At 35.6% G+C, this 20168-nt stretch overlaps 1 protein-coding gene across 1 annotated transcript; it reads right to left on the reverse strand.

Annotated features, from left to right (window-relative positions):
- Positions 1-838: 838 nt before the first annotated feature.
- On the reverse strand, positions 839-10330 carry LOC132271289 (uncharacterized). The gene is made up of 3 exons (XM_059772626.1): positions 9422-10330; positions 6092-6542; positions 839-1109 (listed from the first exon to the last, which is right to left on the reverse strand). The coding sequence occupies exons 1-2, from the start codon at positions 10183-10185 to the stop codon at positions 6281-6283; spliced, it is 1026 nt and encodes a 341-aa protein (XP_059628609.1). The 5' UTR covers positions 10186-10330; the 3' UTR covers positions 839-1109; positions 6092-6280.
- Between the last annotated feature and the right edge of the window lie 9838 nt (positions 10331-20168).

Genomic DNA, 20168 nt, shown 5'->3' on the forward strand with positions numbered 1-20168 from the left:
CAATCTAGTGCTCCAACTTTCATTAAAGTGTAAATCTCTAATGATGTTGAAGGGACAAGATGGCTTGTTTTTCATATAGAGTTGAAAATGTCATTGTTTTTGAATGGATTCTTTGGGCCTTGGAAGGATTTGGAGCATGACATAACAAATACATTTCTTCCGATGCCTGCAACACTTGACGATCGATTTTTAAGGTGAGTACTGTTACAGTTGACGATCGATTTTTAAAATGGGTACCGTTACAATTGACGTTTGATTTTTTTTCACGATCGATATTTGTCCAACAAGTCTCTCCTCCCCAACCAGGGCTTTTATCATTTTCCTTAGTTTTATGACCTTGCTAAATATTCCAAGTAACATGTCTTTTGACTCATAACATCTGCAATACATTTCTTGGCTTATAAAAACATAAACGAAAAATACTTTAATGCTCCTGAAATATTTGATATAAAATACTTTAATGCTCCTGAAATATTTGATATTAGATACATGACATGACCCACTAAAAATAAATATATTTTTATTTATATGACAAAATATAATTGATCGATGACACCATTAAAATAGTATTACCAGCGTACTAAAGTCTCTCTGTACATACATTCGTCGTGTTCTAAACATCATTTGTTGTTTCAATTTCCCGGGGAAGAAAAAAAAAAAAAAAAAGAACACAATCCTCCTCACACTTCAAATTCATAACAGAAAATTCTCCCCGTTTCAATCTTGGACCACAATAAATATACAGAATTTCAAGTTCTAGATGCTGTAAACCTGACACGTTACATTTTTTCTTTATAAATATAAACAAATTAATTAAGGGGAGGAAATATAAAAGGCAAGCAATATAAACAGGACAAAATATTATTTACAATCATAGGTTTAACGTTGAATTTGGACTTCTCAACAATGATGCATCGATCTTATTTGGCATTTTGAAAAATGGATGGTAAAACACAGTTAGTACCACAAATTTCAACTTTCACCACCCCCCAACATCTGCATATAATGATTTTGTCCATGTATGTTATCATTCGCCATGGTTCTATCTTAATACAAGTAGATCCCACCACCAGCTGAGTAACCCATCTTTTTCCTCTGGCTTCTTCCACCTGGTTATAGAAAAAGAATCGTTTGAAGATGAAAATTACATGTTCGTTAAAGAAAAATATTGCAACATTAAGAAGAAAATGAAAGAATCTCGCAAAACAGATGCACATGAGAAGATCCAAAAATTATCGGGGGGTGCTCTCAAGTTTATAGGTAGTTCCAGACCAACACATTGGTTTATGTTGCACAAAATTTCAGAAAGGGAAATTGGGGGTTTAGGTTTGGGATGAAGAAAAAGGAAAACACTCTTGATAAATCAACACCAATCATGTGTTACTTTTACCAGCAAACATGATCAAGAAAAAATACATTATACATGAGAACAGGCCCGAAGAAGGCTTCTTTGTACATTGTCAAATCAGCCCGACAAAATACTGGAACACAAAAAGTGAAAAAACTCAACACAAGTTTCAGTTTTCACCAATCATTATTTTATTTTATTTTTTCCCTCCTAAAATGTATTGCTAAAAAGACCAAACAACCTTACAATAAAATTACAAAAGGCCAAGGTAAAAGTACAAAAGTCATTGAAAAGCTAATCAAGGGTCACAAAAGAACCGGCTATGAGCCACTGTGCACATGCAAAATATCATAATGTTCGGTAACATAACTGGGTATACCAATTCAGGTAGAGGTAACAGGCACCAAAGGTTCGCTAATCTGCCACGCTTCTAATAAAGAAACTAGGAGGGATGGTGGTCTTATCAAACAAGGCTCATAAAGATGAACTAATTGGGTAATATCATTTCTCAAATTTTGTACTGTATATGAATTACTACATCTCACGTTCCTTATATTTTTTGTTTAGTGTATCTTAATCCTTACAAACTTATTAAGATCGATCTCACTTTTTTAGTATACATATTCTACATGTAGGTGTTGGATATGTTTTATCTCGCATGATCCACGTCAACATCACCAGTAATGACCCACATAGTAAAAAGTCAAGTGGCCAACGAGTAAGTTATGTGGTACTTGTCACATCTTCAATAAACCTCGCAAAGCTCGAACAGAAGATTGAAAACTATTTTAATGTCATATCATTATGTCTTCCATCCTCTCATTTTTTACCTATAAAATGACATCATTTTTTTTTTTGATAAGTAAAAATGTATTAAAAAGCGACGAAGCGTTCAAAAGGGGTACGCGTCACAAGAGCTATACAAATACCGAAACCAAAAAGGGAGTCCTATGGACCCAAAAAGTCCACCACCCCTATAAAATGACATAATACCAAGGCCGAAGGGAAGAGGAAGAACCACCACCCACAAACTCTCTCTCTCTCATAACCTTCACCAAGGGAGCCAACAGTCAACCCACTCAGCCCACTCGAGATCTCTATTGTGTTGTGATTAATGTATCCCAGGCTAACCTGAATTGGTGCAAGGTGAACATATTCTATGACAAGAGTATATAATATACCAATCGGCCAAAGATAGCTAGCAATAACTAAAGAGTAATAATACAAAGTCTGTGTCCGACTAAATTTATATGAGTAAGAGATGACGTCATGATGACATCATCATATTTAATTATGTCTTCCCCTGCTCACATTAAGCAGTCGGATACATCCGACTTTTGGACTACTTATCATTATTCATAAACAAATTGTTCGCGTGAAGTTAAGTCTCCACAATTCTCTTGGAACCTAGACGTAGGGTGCAATGCAAGCCACAAGCCCGAGTTAACGAAGTCAAATGTTTTGAAAAAATTAATATATGATACACACAATGGGTAAAATGGCACACACTGTCGAAATAAATTAATGATTTTTACAGTTCTCTATTACTACTCCATGCAATTAGAATCCCTAATTTTGTGAAATTAACTTTGTATTGTTTCCTATTATTAAAGATATAATTCCCCAGTATTGATGTTGTTTCTTATTTTCTCTCTTTCCATTCTCATTATTTCTCCTCCTATTTAGAGGAGTCTCCACAATTGTTTTTTTTATAAGTAAAAAATATATTAGAAAAACGTTCAAAAGGGGAACGCGTCCCTAATACACAAAAATGAAAGAGCAAAAGCCAAACCTACGGACCAACAGAGTCCAATAGAACAAAAAAATCATCAATAGAGGAGCAAGCGCTGCCTCTAACATAACAGAAGAGAGAACGAAGAATAAGAGACTTTAGGTTTGCAAAAGACGATTCCCTTCCTTCAAACTTTATGTTATTTCTCTCTCCAAATACACCACCAAACACAGTATGCGATGACCCTCCAAAAATCACGAGTATGACCAATAACAGGGCATCTTCTCCAAGCGTTAATTAATTGGAAAGAGTGCTTAGGTATTACCCACTGAACGCAAAAAATACTGAATATGAGATTCCAACAATCAGATGCAACGGGATAATGCATAAGAAGATGGTCCACGGAGTCACCATCAGTTTTACAGAGACAGCACCAGCTAACAATGGTATTACCTCTCTTACGCAGATTATCCAATGTTAGAATTTTTCCTCAGGTAGCAGTCCAAACAAAGAAAGCGACTCTAAAAGGAGCTTTAGAGCGCCAAATACACTTCCATGGGAAATTATGTCCAATAAAATTAGACAAACACAAGAACAAGGATCGAACTTCGTATCTACCATGAAAAGAGGGGGTCCACAAAATGTCATCACAACCTCTGCCAACATCCTTCTGTTTATACAATAACTCCAAAAAGACGCAAACTTTTGCTATCTCCCAATCCTGAAAAGAACGCCTAAAACGCACATCCCACGTAACTCAACTATTATCAAGATGATAACAGTCAATTACATAAGCATGCTTATTCTCGGCAATGCAAAAGAGACTGAGGAAAGGAAAAAGACAACAACTGATCACCACACCATAAGTCTTCCCAAAATCCAACATTCATACCATTACAAACCTTGAACCGAATATGGTGAGGAGTCTCCACAATTGTATTATGTGAATGTAGTCATTTGGGCCGTGAATGTAGACCCTCGTGGCTGAACCACATAATATTTTTGTGTTCTTGTTTCATTTCTCTTCAATTAGATTTTATAATTTACAGCATAGTATCGGAGCCTAATTTCTCTCCTCCCTTGCTTCGACTAAGGTAGTCGCCTAGCATGTGCGACACTGTAGGGAGGATCTCTTCCAAGATTTGGATCCCTATTTTGGGGCATTCCCTTAGCGTTTGAAATGTGATAAGGATCTCTTGGTGCTATTTGTGACTTATATGGGTTGTCAGTGTATTCGGTAGCATTATTGTTCCCCTTCGCATTGTGATCAGTGTTATTTGTGACTTGTTTGGGCTGCCCGTGACCGGTGTGTTCGGTAGCATTGTTCTTCGCCTTCGCCGCGTGATCAGTGCTATTTGTGTCTTGTTTAAGTTGTCGGGGTGTTCAGTAGTGTTTTTCTTTGCCTTCGTCACGTCTCCGACAGTTTTTATTGTATTGCTCTTGGTTTACATTTGTGATATTTTATCATTGGTGACATCATCGTCGCCATTATCATTGGTGTTGGTATTCGTCTCGAATTTCCAGATCCCTTTTTATTGAGGTCATCTTTGTTATACCTCTTCATCATTCACACTTGTTCCTACTCATCATCTCAATAGCAGGGGGAGTATTAAAGATTTAATGGAGGAATCAGTGGAGGAAAATCCTCCACTATTTATGTTGTTTCCTGAATTGAAGATTAACTATTACTAGAGACTCATTGGAGTCCTCCAGTATTGATGATGTTTCCTATTTTCTCTCTCTTTCCATTCTCAACATTTCTTCTCCTATATAGAGGAGCCTCCATCATTGTATTGTGTATGGAAAGAAAGAATGTTATAAAAGGAATGTAGCCCTTTGGGCTCTTTGTGCATCATTGTATTGTGTTCTTGTTTCATTTCCGAAAACATTATTTAAGTTTTGAAAGCTTCCCAAATTGATAATATGAACTTTTAAACTTCAGAGATAACTTGGAAGTTTGAAAAGTGGACAGTGCATTAATGTATGTCCTCTTAAAAAGTTAAAATTCGCAAAAGTGACGACTAAAATGGAATAGGAGGAGAACCAACCTGCCAAACTATTGAACTTTTTTAAAATTGATTATAAGAAAATAAAAATGGTCATTTCCAATAAAAAGGCTCACCTACTTGTTATATATATATATATATATATATATTTGCCATTTCAAATAAAAAAGTTAGCAAGTAGGTGGTATGAACAATTTATAGCATAGATCCGTAGATGTACCAATAACAAAAGAGAGATTGCTTTACATACAAGTTAAAAGACATAGAGGCTTACCAAAGCTAACATGAGATAAAGTTACTAAAATAGATCTTAAAAGATTAAACATAATAGTATAAATGAATTGTAATAGAAAAAAAAAAAAAACAGAGAAAGAGAATTTAAGCAGCAGACATCATTCATATGGGATAAAATCAAGGAGGGATGATGACAAAGACAGATAGAAAATTTGGCACTTCCCCTTCTTAAATTTGGCACTTCCCTTTCTTAGTTTGACACTAATTCCTAGTCACCTACCCTCGTCTATATTCCATACTCAACAAGTGCTAAAGCCACCATGAACTTTTCAGTTCCACCAGATCTTCCATTTACATTTGCCAAAATAGCTTTGATACGATGAATGGTGGAAAAATGATCACTCCTAGAAACACATTTGCTTTACCAACTATTACTTTCCCTACCACCAGATTATTTCAGCATATACTAAACCAGGTTTGCCACCAGAGTTGGGATGATAAGAAATAAGAGTAATGGCAGAAGAGAGCCTTCGTCTTCAACTAGGATAATTCCGAGTTTCTAAACCTCTTCTTCAATTCTCAACATTGCATATTGAAGTTTTACACCAGAAAGTTAGACCATCTGGTGTCGTTACTATTATTTTCTTTCTCAAGTAGTAAAACAATACTTTAAAAACATTGAATTTAAATTATGGCTGGAAACTTGCAACAAAGAACACCAATTTTATGATAAAACACATAAAAGTTAAGAAATCAGATATAATGAGGTACCTTCAATAGGCACAAAGTCGTACTTTAAGGCACAAGTCCATGTCTCATCCACATCTTCAAATTGCTCCATTGTACTAGAGATGTCGCGAAGTCCCAAAACCCGTCATATGTCTGTTCTAACAATTGCACAAACCTATACAAACTTTTAACATACAATCCAAAGCCTTAATGAGTGATATCGCCTTAATTTCAATTTTTTTCCTCCTTTATTTCAACTCTATTAACAATTGCCTTCTGTCCAGCTCTCCTTTTCATTTGGATTTGGCGGACATATTCTGCAACTATGACGTGCAACTTGGGAGCAAGCTTACTTGTAGAAGTGACATTAAGACCCGCCTTCTTCAGAGCTCGTGTCAAATGTTTTTCAGCCATTTGAAGATGAAGAGGGCAGAGAGAAGGAACGGTGGATCTCAGTATTGGCTTCATGCAGAATATAGGTCCCGCTGGTGCACTGCTAAGTAGGCAACAATGTAATTAGGAAATATATCATTATCTCACAAGAAAAATATATCAAATTCTGAAAAAGATGGCAGCCTAAAGTTCCCATAAACAGATATTCAACATAATTGATTTTTGGGCCACCTCTAAGGACAAAATAGCAAATGCGTCACATAAAGTGCATGGGTACCAGTGTTTGATACTGGTATCAGTTTTCCAACATAATGACCTCAAATATAGAAAATGCAGCAGTGTACCATATACAAAATATCAGAACATCAAAGCAATTTTAACAGCAGTCATCAGACTAAAGGTAAAATTGCGATTAAAAATTAAAACCAATGTAATTGTCAACCAACTTAATAAAGACCGGGTACGAAACAAAGCAATCCTCCAAATCCACACCCCAAGCCCATTTTAAAGCCATGCTAGTCTACAACAGTTTTGGCAACAATCAACAGAATTATCTTTTAAGATGAAAAACAGCATCCTATTCTGTGATCCTTAGGTATCGTAACTCATGGTATATCAAATGGCTAATTGCTTTTACTCTAATATGTGACAATTACATACCCCATGCCACAATGGAAAAAAAAAAAAAAAATCCAACAAATAACTTTTAAGATTCCTTTTTTTTTTTTTTTTTTTTTTTTTTTTTTTGGGGGGGGGGGGGGTTCAATTGTGGCCAATTCAAACATTGATACATATCCAAAGAAAATACATACAAAACTACATTAGTTCTTTTTTATTATTTTAAACCCTAAACCCCGTATAAAAAATTTAGCCATGTGCAACAGCAAGCAGATAATTAACAATTGCACCAATTAGGATGCATTACAAGACGCATATTGAGTGAATATTAGGAAGAGTTAGTGACGGTTGTAAATTTGTTGTAAAGTAAATATATAAATATATTTATATATATACATTTATCCTTCTTTCTACCTTTCTTTAGTCTCTTTGTTAGATGTTTCTATCTTAAGTAAAATAGATAACATCAATGAATTTGCAACACAATTTTTGGGGCTAGTATGTCCAACCATCCCTTTCCCACCCCCAGATCAAAAAAATAAATAAAAGGAAAGGAGAAAAAAAAAAAAAAAACTATATTAAAGGGGGAAAAGGAAAAGGAAGTTCCAGCATTTGTAGAGAAGTGCGGAACTGTCATCAGGAAAAGATGATGTAATATTACATAGCAAGCCAAAAGTATGGGAATTCTAATATACCTCCTTTAATCTCTTTAATACTTCTAATATCATGGCGCAAAAGACATATTTCAACTTTTAAAATTAGGACACAAAAGACAATTACTTGGTGAACAAAAAATGCTCGGGTAGTATGTGTGGGAACACCTGTATTATGAGGACTCTAATACCATGAGAGTGGAACTTGAGGGTAGATCTGCATCCAGTCCACTGCTCTTACCATGGCAAATAAATGGGGTTATCACTAAGTAGGCTTTCATCTAGACATAAGGCAAACACAACCACACCATTCAAGCTCTTAAAATAAGGGACATTATACAGTTCTAATCCTGCTACAAAAGGATCACAAGGGAGCAAACTCGAGATAGACTCTTAATGGAATGATCCATCAAATTTAGCATCACTCATGGAACAACAAACCACTCGAACAAAAAGGTGAATCCTAATATCTTGTATGTTTTATAATCCAATATTGTAGTTTAAAGGAGATTATAGAGAATATGCACAGTTTATAGAGAAGTTTATGAAAATCAAGATTTTCTTGTGAATAACGCTTTTGAATGGATTTCACGCTCTCATTTTTATTGTAGTAAATTTCTAAACCACTATCCATAGCACTATCATTTATCATCCTCTCCAACACCCTCAACAATGCCGTCAGATTTTAGGATATGTGAACTTAGTTTGAAATGTGTCCCTGAATCGGGTATGGATGGTGGATGTGTGCAAATACATTAGATCCATAATATGTTATGCTAATGGTTTAACATATGATACACACACACACACACACACACACACACACACACGTATGCTTGATTTATATTTCAATTAAATTCAATGAGATTAAAAATGAGGAATTCCATCCATCTTAGAAGTAAGAAACCCTTCTTTGCTATTAAACATGAGTTTTTCTTATTTTTTTCATCATCACATGTATAGTATCTGAGTGTCAATTGGTACACGTGTTTGACACATATATTGTACAGATACCCATGTCCAATTAGTGAAATCAAAAGGGCAAAGAAAGGGAAAAGAGAAGATAGAGGTAGAGATTGATAGTTTATTAAACTCAAGATCCTAATAACTAAGTCAACCTATAAGAACATTTCCGAGATTTAGTGGGGAAGTGTCCAAAGAGCAGTTAAGAGATCTGGCAAGCACTTCTTGTAGTCACCATGCCTCTAACCAAACTGCTTGTGGATTAAAGATCATTTGTTGATATATATACATATATACTAAAACTCTCCACAACCCTTTTTCAAATAATCACTAAATTAGACTTATCAAAAAAAAAAATCAGTAAATTAGAAAATTGGCCCAGCAGTAAATATCTTATGAGGAACTCTTTCAGAGAAAAAAAGTTTAAGACTCTTCACATGTAACTCCCCCAACTTTTTAAAATTTTAATTTACTATCAATAGCCCAAATTTTGAAGTTCTTTTAACTTTTTAACAATAAGAGAACCCAAATTGCAAAATCGATAATGTTGATAAATATGATACCAAAAACCAAAACTCAATAAAATATTCACAAATTTGAGCTCCTTAATGTGCGATTCCGAAATCAATATATAAGAGCAATTTCAAAAACCCAATATGCCCTAAGTTTCATCTGGATGATCCTGTAATGTATAAAACCACTCACCAGAAATTTAAAAATCTAAAAAAAAGATTAAAACCCAAACCTCTTGGTAACGTAGTTGCAACCCTTGTAGAGCTTCTGCTTGGCATCGGACAATATATGCAAATGACAAAACTTGGTCAAAGCCATGGCCTTCGCCTTGCACCCATTCACCGCACACCGGCTCACATTCACCCCCAATCCCAACCCCAATTTCCCACCATTCCCATTATTGCTCCGGTTCGCGTCCTCTCTAGTACCCTGTGCACAGTTCTTCCGATCCAGATTCTCTCTCTCCTCGTCCTCTTGAAACGGACTCTTCCCGTACTCCCAGTAGTATTCTCTGTACTTGTGCTTGAGATCGTCCATTAAAGTCCAGTAATGGTCCTTGTAGACCGTCGCGAGCTGCTTCAGGCGGCGAGACCGGCGTTTCAGGACTTCTTGCCGACTGAGGAACACGGACTTCGACAAGGCCGAGTCTTCGTCCGATCCGTCGATTGCTAGCGGTGTAGAATGAGGAGAGGCGTTGTTGTTTGGCTCAGCCATGGCTGAGTCGCTAGGGAGTCGAATACCGTGAAGGTATTGTTGTGCACTGAGGGGCTTAGGGTTTTTCTCGTCCGCGTCGATGCTGGGGTTAGGGTTAGGGTTGGGGTTTCTGAGATTGTTGATTTGGGGATGGAGAGAGAGGGAGTTTTTATGGCTGTGATTGTAGGAGATTGCAGGGGACATATTGTCTGGAATTCGAAGAATGGATGAAGAAAGAGTGATAGAGTCGGTTGGGGGTCTTCTAAATTTGGAAATTAAAAAATAAAATATAAGGAGTAGCATATAGTTTTATTTATGTACTACGTTTTTATTTTACAGAAAATTTCAGTGTATGACAAATTGTACAAGAAAATCTGGTCAAGATCCTACTGCAAAGCTCATAAGTGTACACTTTATGCACTCTCTTTTCGTTGCAGACCCACTGGTGCCTATTGTGTAGGCCATTCACAGAATTGTCTACAACAGCCTACTTTTAATTCACCCCACAACTACCTAGGGTGTGCTGGAGCATACGATCAGTGTTTTTTTTGTGGACGGTAACAAACTGTGAAGCACGGACACAAAATAGGAATACAATACCACACGACACAAATATCACAGTACAACAAATTTAAAAAAAAATAAGACTCGGCACGGTAATAAAATAGTAATATTATTTTTTATTATCTATAAAAAAAACTAAACTTTTGCTCACTTTCTTTATATATTTATAATAAACCAAACACATTTAAATTACTTGAAGCACATACAGTATATATTTTTTTAGAGATTTGTAGCCTAAATTACATTAACATACTATATATATATATATATATATATATAACTAAACTTTTGCTCACTTTCTTTATATATTTATAATAAACCAAACACATTTAAATTACTTGAAGCACATACAGTATATATTTTTTTAGAGATTTGTAGCCTAAATTACATTAACATACTATATATATATATATATATATATATTCAACAAAACACTTTATTGGTTGCCAAACAGATCCTAAAGAAGCGCGTCTTCTTTGGCCTCCGTATGTCTAGGGATGGCAACGGGACGAGTTTGGAGTAGGTTTGTGTAAACCCCGTCCCCACCCCGTTGGATTTTTGATAAATCCATCCCCGCGCCCGCGACAGGTTGAATTTTCATAATCCATCCCTGCCCTGTTATGAAATATTTATCCCCATACCTACCCCGCCCGCTCCCGTTAGCTTTTTTTTTTTTGTCCAGATCATTTTCAGACTTCATGCATCGTGGGGAAAAATAAAATAAAATTCCTCTTTTGAAGGATCATTATATGGCAAATCTTTGATTTTTTTTTAAGTAATCACTTACCAAATTGCAAGATAAGGATCATTATATACCAAATAATCACTTAACCAAAATTGTAAGAATGATAAAACCTGTATATACTAAAACTTACAGTAGCAAATGACAAAATAATAAATAAACCCTTCACCCATTCTAGATTTTAGATTTGTCAATGGTGGTATATATATGTCTTATAAAAAATGATGGTGTATAAGGCAAGGCGGGGCGGATATGAATTAGAACCTAGCCCCATGACCCGTGGCGGGTACAAAAAAATGTATCCATGTCCGCCCTAACGATATAAAAGTTGTTCCTATATCCCGTTATTGACGGGGTGGAACGGGGCGATAAAAATTGCCACCCCTACGTATGTCCGCTGATAAGATGCTATCTCCATGCCTCTGCATCACGCCACTTTTATCATTCCTCTATATCTTCATCTCACTGGTTCATGACTCTCTGCTTCCTTCTTTTGGCGATCCTTTCCCATCGCTACTATTTCTTTACAGTCTTTTATCTTTTTAATTGATATATATATATAATCATACATATATGATTTCGACATATAACCACATCAACTGTTATATAGATCTTCATCGCACGTCAGTATCCCTCTTTATCTCCTTCCTCTCCGGCGTGTCCTCCGACGTGTTGCGCCGTATCCAATATATTAAAAAAAATTTAAAAATATAGGACACGCTCAAAGGGGTGTCAGACACATGTCCAGCCCTTGGACACGCATGTTCGTGTCGGACACGTGTCCGACACCGGTACGAGGACCTTCACGGCAGTGCCTTATAGGTAACAAGGCTCGTAGTTAACGACCCTAATTGCTAGGTGTAACGGGTTGATATTTCACAATCAGATTAAAAACTTAAAATATTAGATGAGGTTAACACCTAATTTATTTATATCTATTTCACTTTTATTTGGATCCAATGTAGAACAAATCTCTCCTTGTAACAAGACCGGATCCAATGTAGGACAAGTCTCTCCTTGTAACAAGGGCGAATCCAAGGGTGGGCTTATTAATTTTAGGCCAGCTAAAAAAATATATATTATTACTAGTGTTAGTGCAGGTTTTGTGGCGTCACCACGGTATTGAGGAGGCTATTTGGGAACTAGAACAGGAGGTTCATTTCAAGTATCCCGACTTGTTTACATCTCCAGGCACGGCTCGATTTTGAGGACAAAATCCTTTTAAGTTGGGGAGATTGTAATGTCCCTAATTTTTTTTCGAATTTTTTGATATTTTATTTTATTTTCCATACATCGTTTTGTGCGTCATGTGGGTCCCGATTATTTAATTGCATTTATCTCTTTATATGATCATTTGATATGTTTATATATATATACATATATATATGGATGGTTAGTGGGAAGTGATATTATGTGGTAATGGATGTAGTTGAATGGACCTTAAAGGGCATTTTTGTCATTGGAAGTGTTAAGTGGACCATAAGTTTTGACCATTGACCTGGAAGGCTTTAGAGTCAATTTTTGGCCACAAGTCTTCCTCACTCTCTCTAGGTCAACTATCTCCTCTCTTCCTTCATTCTTCTTTCTCTCTCTACATCTCTATCTTCTCTCTGCTATTTCTCTATGATGGAGTAAGATTTTATATGTTAGAAAAGTTGTAGAGCTTGGCAATGGCTACGTTTTGGCAGCGATCTTACATCCATTTGGTGGGATTTCTAGTTGGGATCTAGGCTTTGGGTTACCCCATTTGAGTAGGAAAGTCTAAATTACAGTGTCTTTGATATTTGTGAGTATTTATGTGTATATTTGTTTGAGAGTGTGATTTTGTGTTAGATGCATGTTGTTCCTTACATGCTAAATTCCTTGATGGAGTTGTTACTCTACATGAATCATGCTAAGAATGTGATGAGTTAGTTTATTGAAGTTAAAGCATGTCAAATTTGATGTTGTTGTGAGTGGATTTCTTATGAGTAATATGAGAATGATTTGATATATATCATGCATATCATGAACATTGGTTAGGTTTATGGTTGGACAGATGTGATGAAATAATTTTACAAGGTTTTGAAAAGTTGATTTGAAATTGAAAAGTTTTTAAGAAAATGTTTTGGGAAAATCGAGCGACATGGAGTTGCCATGTGGTCCGGGAGTTAGCCAACCTAGAAGGAGCACGAAGCGAAATTTTGACATGTATAATTGAGTTACCTAGGCCCAAATAATGCTAAGGAGACGCCCTAGGTCAGGGATAACTAGCCAATCCCTCCGTGACACCTAGGGTCAGATTATGTTAACATTTTCGGTGTGGGTTGTATTGTGGGGAAATTGGTTTTGGAAAATGGGGATAGTACATCTCATTACATTTAATTTCATCATTTGAAAAGCATGGAGTTCAACTGTATGTTCTATGATTGTTTCTCCCCCACATTGTATGATCCATTTCTTTTGTTATTATTTGTTTTGGGTGTGATTCACGGGTTTACAAGAGGTGTACTTTATTAAAATTTTTATTTAGTCGTTATAATCACCCTATTTTTTAACACTTCAAGACATAGCAAGGACATTGTAGATGATGCAACCCCACAAGCTTAGAAGTAGATTGATGACTGTTTTTGTTCTCTTTTGTAAATGCATTACTTGGGCATTTGACTAAATGTAAATGACCTTATTTTTTTGTCGGCTTCAAGTAAAATCGTTGTAATTGTGGCCACGGAAGCCTTGTTTTGTAATCCTACTATTTTGGACACGAATCATTCTTTTGGGATATGTATGTAATGGATTATAGAGTTTTTCGACCTTTAAATGATGTATGAAATATGAAATTTTAATGAATTTATGCAATGTGGTTGAGTTAGATGATGCTTGTGGGTTTATTTTTCATGTTGTCTTGCTTTAGGTATCATCTGTACAGGGCAAGGAGGTGATCTAATCGATTACATGGGTTTTGAGCATCATCTATCCGGTTAGATCAGATATGAGAATCATCTAATCTGTTAGATGGGTTTAGTAGAGAGCATGTTTTCTAGGTTTGCCATCTAACCGATCAGATGGGACCATCTAATTGATCAGATAGGACAGTTATATGGTCATCTGATCGGTTAGATCTTTCATCTAACTAGTTAGATGGTCTTCATTCTTTACACCCTCACTAGAATGGTCATCTAATCGGTTGGATGAACCCAGAGTTGCATATTGACCCCAAACTTCTATATAATTACCTAATTACCTCTAGACTTCATCCTAATCATTGAATGGCCTTAGTAAATGACAGTTTACCCTTTTTGGGTCTCGAACCATTATTTGACCATATTAAATGACTGTTGTACCCTTTTGAGGCCATATATTATTATTAAATGACTATTTTTCCCTTGTTATAACTTTCAACCATTAAAGTAAGTATGTAATGACTATAGTACCCTTATGTGTCATCGGGTTCAGGTAAAGACCTAGTTAGTGATTCGGACCCCCGGGTTCGGGTCGTTATAAACACACTCCCATTACTGCACACAGTGAAAGAAGTGCTAGGGACTACCATCTTTATAGTCAAGTTCTCCAAATATGTTGCCTTATATGGGTGGTTATTAGTTGTTAGAGGTGTCTCACATCGGATCCAGATGAAAAGTCAAATGAATAAATATTAAGGGTATGCAACACTACCCAATAGCTTAATTTTTTTTATTAGTGGACAGACGTTTAACTTGTTACAATTGGTTTTAGAGTCAGGCCCAGTTCTTGATTCGATGTCATGCCAAGCGCCCATCGGAAGGTGTTCGAGTCTGCAGTTGGGTAGGTTAGGTAGCCCAAACGCAATAAGGGCATTGTGAGTTCAGGTGGAAGAGAATGTAAGAGGTATCCCACATCGTATCTGGATAGAAGTGAAATGAATATATATATATATGACCAGTTCATATGTCAGCCAATGTCTTAGCCATGCCAACCAATTAATGGCTTAACCCAATCTTATGTTCCCTTATTTTGTGGTCTTGGCTAATACCCTTGCCTTAACGAAGCCCAACTTTTGCCCACATATTTATCAAGCCTTAATCCATCAAGATATGGCCCATCTTATACACCACAAGTCTATGCCCACCATCTTCGCCTTTACGAGGGTTTGGCATGCCATGAACCAAATACCCACCACCATGCCTTTGTCCGAGCCCATATATTTGCCTAAGGGCAAGTTAACACCACCCTTTGTCATGCCGTGCCAAACACATAGATTAAAGCATACATGCACATGCTTCCTGCCCATGGGGTTGTCAGTGTCACAGCCCTAATGCCACCATTTTAAGGTGGTACATAACCATGCATGCCCCGAGGCATGTTGGCGCCCACCCATGCATGTCTTATGCAAGTGTTACCCCTTACATACAAAAATGTCACTACCGCATGTTGCTGCACGCTGGAAACTCATTCGTGCTCTTGTTGGGTTGCTAAGGGTTTAGCTAACCCTCATTTAGCCTAGATAGCGACATGAGGAGAATGTGAAAGGTCTAACATTTGATTTAAATAATTATCAAGGTCTAAAACTTGATTTTAAAAAAAAAATTATTGAATATATGATGGTCAAATTTTATAAGAGTAAATACATAACTGTGGTTATATTTCTACAGGGACAACCATTTATCATACAAATCAATAACAAATACCAATTAAGTGAAATTCAAATGCATCAAAGACAAACATTCACAGCCTTTGTGATTTTTTGTGTGGCAAAAAGAATTGAACTTTCTTTTATGAAGTATATATTTATAATTGAATCGAGAGTCATGTCAAGAATCTAGGGTTGATCACGGATCGAATCGATTCGGTTTTGGGTAAAATTCAAACCAAATCGGTCCTCACGGATTGGGTAAATCTGAAACCGAACCGATCTGTGGAGACTCTCAATCCAAACCAAATCGATCCATGGAATAACAGATTAGTTCGGTTCGGTTCCCAAGGATTGACAAAGCTGCACCAAACTTAAAGCCACAATCTTTCATTCACGAACCTCATGTACCAAGCTTGTTTTTTATCCAATCATAACCTCTCTCACAACAGACCACAAACAGAGAGTTTTATAGAGAGAAGGAATTATAAAGAGAGGAAAAGTGGAGCTATAGCTTCAGGTATTTTTTTTTTTAGATAAGATTAGGCCAACTAATTCCAAAAAATTGAATGCCTTGTCCAGCCACTCTCCTAGATCTATTCAACAAACTCAAATTAAAGCTATGAAAGTCTTTCATACATGAATAGAAAGAAAAACAAGAGTATATGTTCAGAGAAGAGAGGAGAAGAATAAGAAAAATCCATGGAAAAATCTTGTGAACTCAATACGCAGAGGTCGTCGTTGTTTCGATACGCAAAGGTCGTCGTTGTTTTGATGTATTTTAGGGTGAACGATGGATTGAGAGACGAAGATTGCGAGGCCGAGGCGCACAGTGCTATAATGACTCTAAATTCTAATGAGTTGCTAGTGACCTAGGGTTAACTTAGATAGATGTTAAAAATTCTATAAAATATAAAAAAAAAAATAAAAATAAAAAATAGAAATACAGTAATATATGATAGTAAATATATAGTTATATATATAATATATTAATATATAATTAAGTTAACGGATCGGTTCGGATCAGTTAACGAATCGGATTGATTTTTTTAAAACCCAATCCGTTAACCGAACCACGAATTACTGATTGGTACTTTTCTAAACCATCACCGAACTATGACATCTGAAAACCGAGCTGAACCACACGGATCGAATTGGTTCGGACCGGATTGACGGATTATTTGAACACCCCTACAAGAATCATCTGACAAGTATAAAGGAGTTTGTGTTTGAGATATTAACTCCCTCCAACTAGCTTTGATGTCAGTTGTTAGGAATTAAATCCCCTTCGTTCAAGCACATCGAAAGCATGCCATCACACAACCATAAAAAATGCACATATAGAGATACAACCATTCACCAATCAAGCACAACACACAATTTTAACGTAGTTCACCCAATCCTCCAAGGCTACGTCCATGGAGAGAATAATCTTAACTATAATGAATCAAAAAGAAAATATTTCTATAGCAGATAATGCACACTCACCCAATCCTAACTCTCACGACTCTCTTTGGCTCATAGCAAACCATTCTTCTATGAGGCTACATATATATTCTCGTACACTTTCTCCTCTCTTCACCCACTTTCACCATTTTTTCTTTTATACATTTTCCACCCAACTTCACCTATATTTAGAGTCATTAACCCATTCTTTGATGGACAGGGATTACAATCTCTTAGTGGTCATTACCTCCTTTCTTACAATCAAATTCCTTAATTACAAAGAAACTACTTGCTTTACATGTCTGCAGCCTTTTAGAAAAATAATTTCTCAAATAAATGAAACTATTCTCACATATATGAGGCAAGTGCGGCTGGCATAATATTAGTGCGACCGGTCAGATTTTTTCATAACAAATTTAAGAATTTAAGACACAAGCCTAACAATCTGCACATTGGCTCAAATTTCATCAATCACGTTATTCCATCGCTCCACCTCAACCGAAAAACTTTTCACCTCAACCAAGTGTCCGTTTTTATCGTCTTCTTTCTTCTCCTATCTTATTTATTATTCTTTATCAACATATCATCATCTTATTCTATATTTTTTACTGACTCTTTTAAGGCTAAGAGTGCGAACCCCTTCAACTTCACACCATCTATCTTGACCGAAGATCCCTCTTTCAATCTACTTTCTCTTTTTAGAGTAAGCAACTCTATTTTTTTCTTCTCGGTTAAAGATCCTATACACAACTTCTTCAATCAACCTGCTTTTATTTGGGAGAACATTACCCTTCATCTTCATACCATCTTCCTTGACGGATTGAATCGCTGAGACATCTCATAATCAACCTTTTACTCTTAGCAACTTCCTATGATGAACCATCCCAAGGCGAACCATCAACTATTATACCAGTTGTTAGAGATATTAACTCCCTCCAACTAACTTTGAGACCAATTGTTGGGAATCAAATCCCCTTTCGTTTAAGCACAACGGAAGCATAACATCACATAACCATAAAATATCTCCTATCCTCACCCACCCAAACCCCTTTTTGTTCTCTACTTTCTCAGTCCAACTTCACCCCTATTTGTTGATTCTTAAAGTTTTTTGTTGGACAATGATTACAAAATTAGAGTCTTAAAAGTCATTCTTTGTTGGAAAATGATTACAAAATCCTTTGTGGTCATTACTTACCTTCTTACAATCAAATTCCCTAATTGTGTAAAATAAAAAAATAAAAAAACCTTGCCTTAGAAGTTTGCATTTTCTTCATCTAATTTCACTCCTATTTATTGAGTTGTCAATCTACCTTGTTGGACAAGTATTATAATTTTTTGGTGGTCACTAATGCTATGTTTAGTTGGAGGCATGGATTAGGGAGGCATGGATGAATATTTTCATGTTTGGTTGAAGGGAAGGGAAGAGAGGGAGGAAGCAAGGAGGGAAGAGTGGAGAGAAAAAAAGGATAACTACCAAAATTTGTTATAATTTTCATTTTTATCCTTCCTAAAAATTTGTCAAAACCCTACTGCGTTAAACAACTATAGTGATTGTTTTGCCGGCGCTATAAACTTCATTGAAGATAGATTCTTGAAGCTGATAAACTTCGTAGAAGATAGATTCGTGAATAGCAACTTAGGTACCTTTCCTGTTTTCTACACTTTTAATTTTATATATATATATATATATTTCCGTTACAACCAACCCCAAGCACAAGATTTAATTACCCAGTAGAGTTTCATCAGTATAGAAACTTTACACAGCTGTTTCTTTTGTAGATAAAGTATTGTCAATTATTAATTACCCAGTAGAGTTTCATCAATATAAAAACTTTATTAAAATGAATCTCTCCATAACTAAATCATTTTTTACTAAAAATTTTCTCTACCTACATTTTCTGATATTTATCTTCATTTAATTGGTTTGTTTGCTACTTTCTTGTCCGAGAGGACTTATTTGACTTCCTCAAACATCTTTATCTTATTATCTATGTATTTACTTATATAAAAATAGTCCTTCAAAATCTTAGTCACCTAAGGAGAAGGCTAAAGTGATTTGAGGCATTGATATTGGATTCTAGAAGTCCATTGATTACTATTTTAATTGTTGCATTCAGATTGGTCTGGACTACAGTTGTTTCATTATATACATACATTTAAATTGCTTTGTTTGATCATCTCTGTTATTTATATTTTTTCTTATATGATGATTAACTAATTAGAAAAGTTTTCTCATGACTAGTTAATGGTTTTATTTGTTTATTAATGATAAAATTTCTCTCATGCTACACTTTTATCATTATGTTAATATATGGTTTAGTGAGTTAATATATAATTATATATATATATATATATATCAATGATAATTGGCTAAAAAAAATTAGGCGACCCATCAGTGACTAATTATTTTAAATTTTAAATTTATATATATATACACACACATTTGCTAGATGGAAATAGAAGGAGATTTATATGAGAGTGGGGATAAGAATGAGATAGATGAACTGCAAGACTGTGAAGAAGAAAATTCGGTGAAAATGTTGTAGAATATTTAAATAGCTGGGAATGAAGACGAAAGATAGAGGTGGTTTAACTTATTTGTTATGTTGTTCGCATCCTTGACATGATGGGAATGACATTCCATTCACAGCATGTGAATAGGGCAATAAATGATTTTGATGGGGAAAAACTTAGTGCGCGTGAACAACTAATGAAAAAACTTGCTTCTAATGAGAATTGTCGAGATATATTATGTATGGGACCATATGCATTTTCTAAATTGTGTAACATACTTCGTTCTACAAGGACAATAGAAATGTTTTGGTTGAGGATAAAGTAGCAAAGTTTCTTTATATCTTGTCGCATAATGTGAAGAACCGCGCCATTTAATTCTTCTTTATTCAATCTGGCGAGACCATTAGTCTCCACATTTTCATGATGTGCTAA

The sequence above is a fragment of the Cornus florida genome, unplaced genomic scaffold (assembly GCF_030987335.1).
Source record: "Cornus florida cultivar Cherokee Brave unplaced genomic scaffold, ASM3098733v1 CherokeeBrave_3.0.0_Hap2_Chr08, whole genome shotgun sequence".
Taxonomy (NCBI): Eukaryota; Viridiplantae; Streptophyta; class Magnoliopsida; order Cornales; family Cornaceae; genus Cornus; species Cornus florida.

Excerpts from the sequence above, each read along its gene's own strand:
- LOC132271289 (XM_059772626.1), bottom strand. The coding sequence starts at position 10,185 with ATGCTACTCCTTATATTTTATTTTTTAATTTCCAAATTTAGAAGACCC. Across the intron at positions 6,543-9,421 it reads TGCAACTACGTTACCAAGAG|TGCACCAGCGGGACCTATAT; the intron begins GTTTGGGTTTTA and ends CCTACTTAGCAG.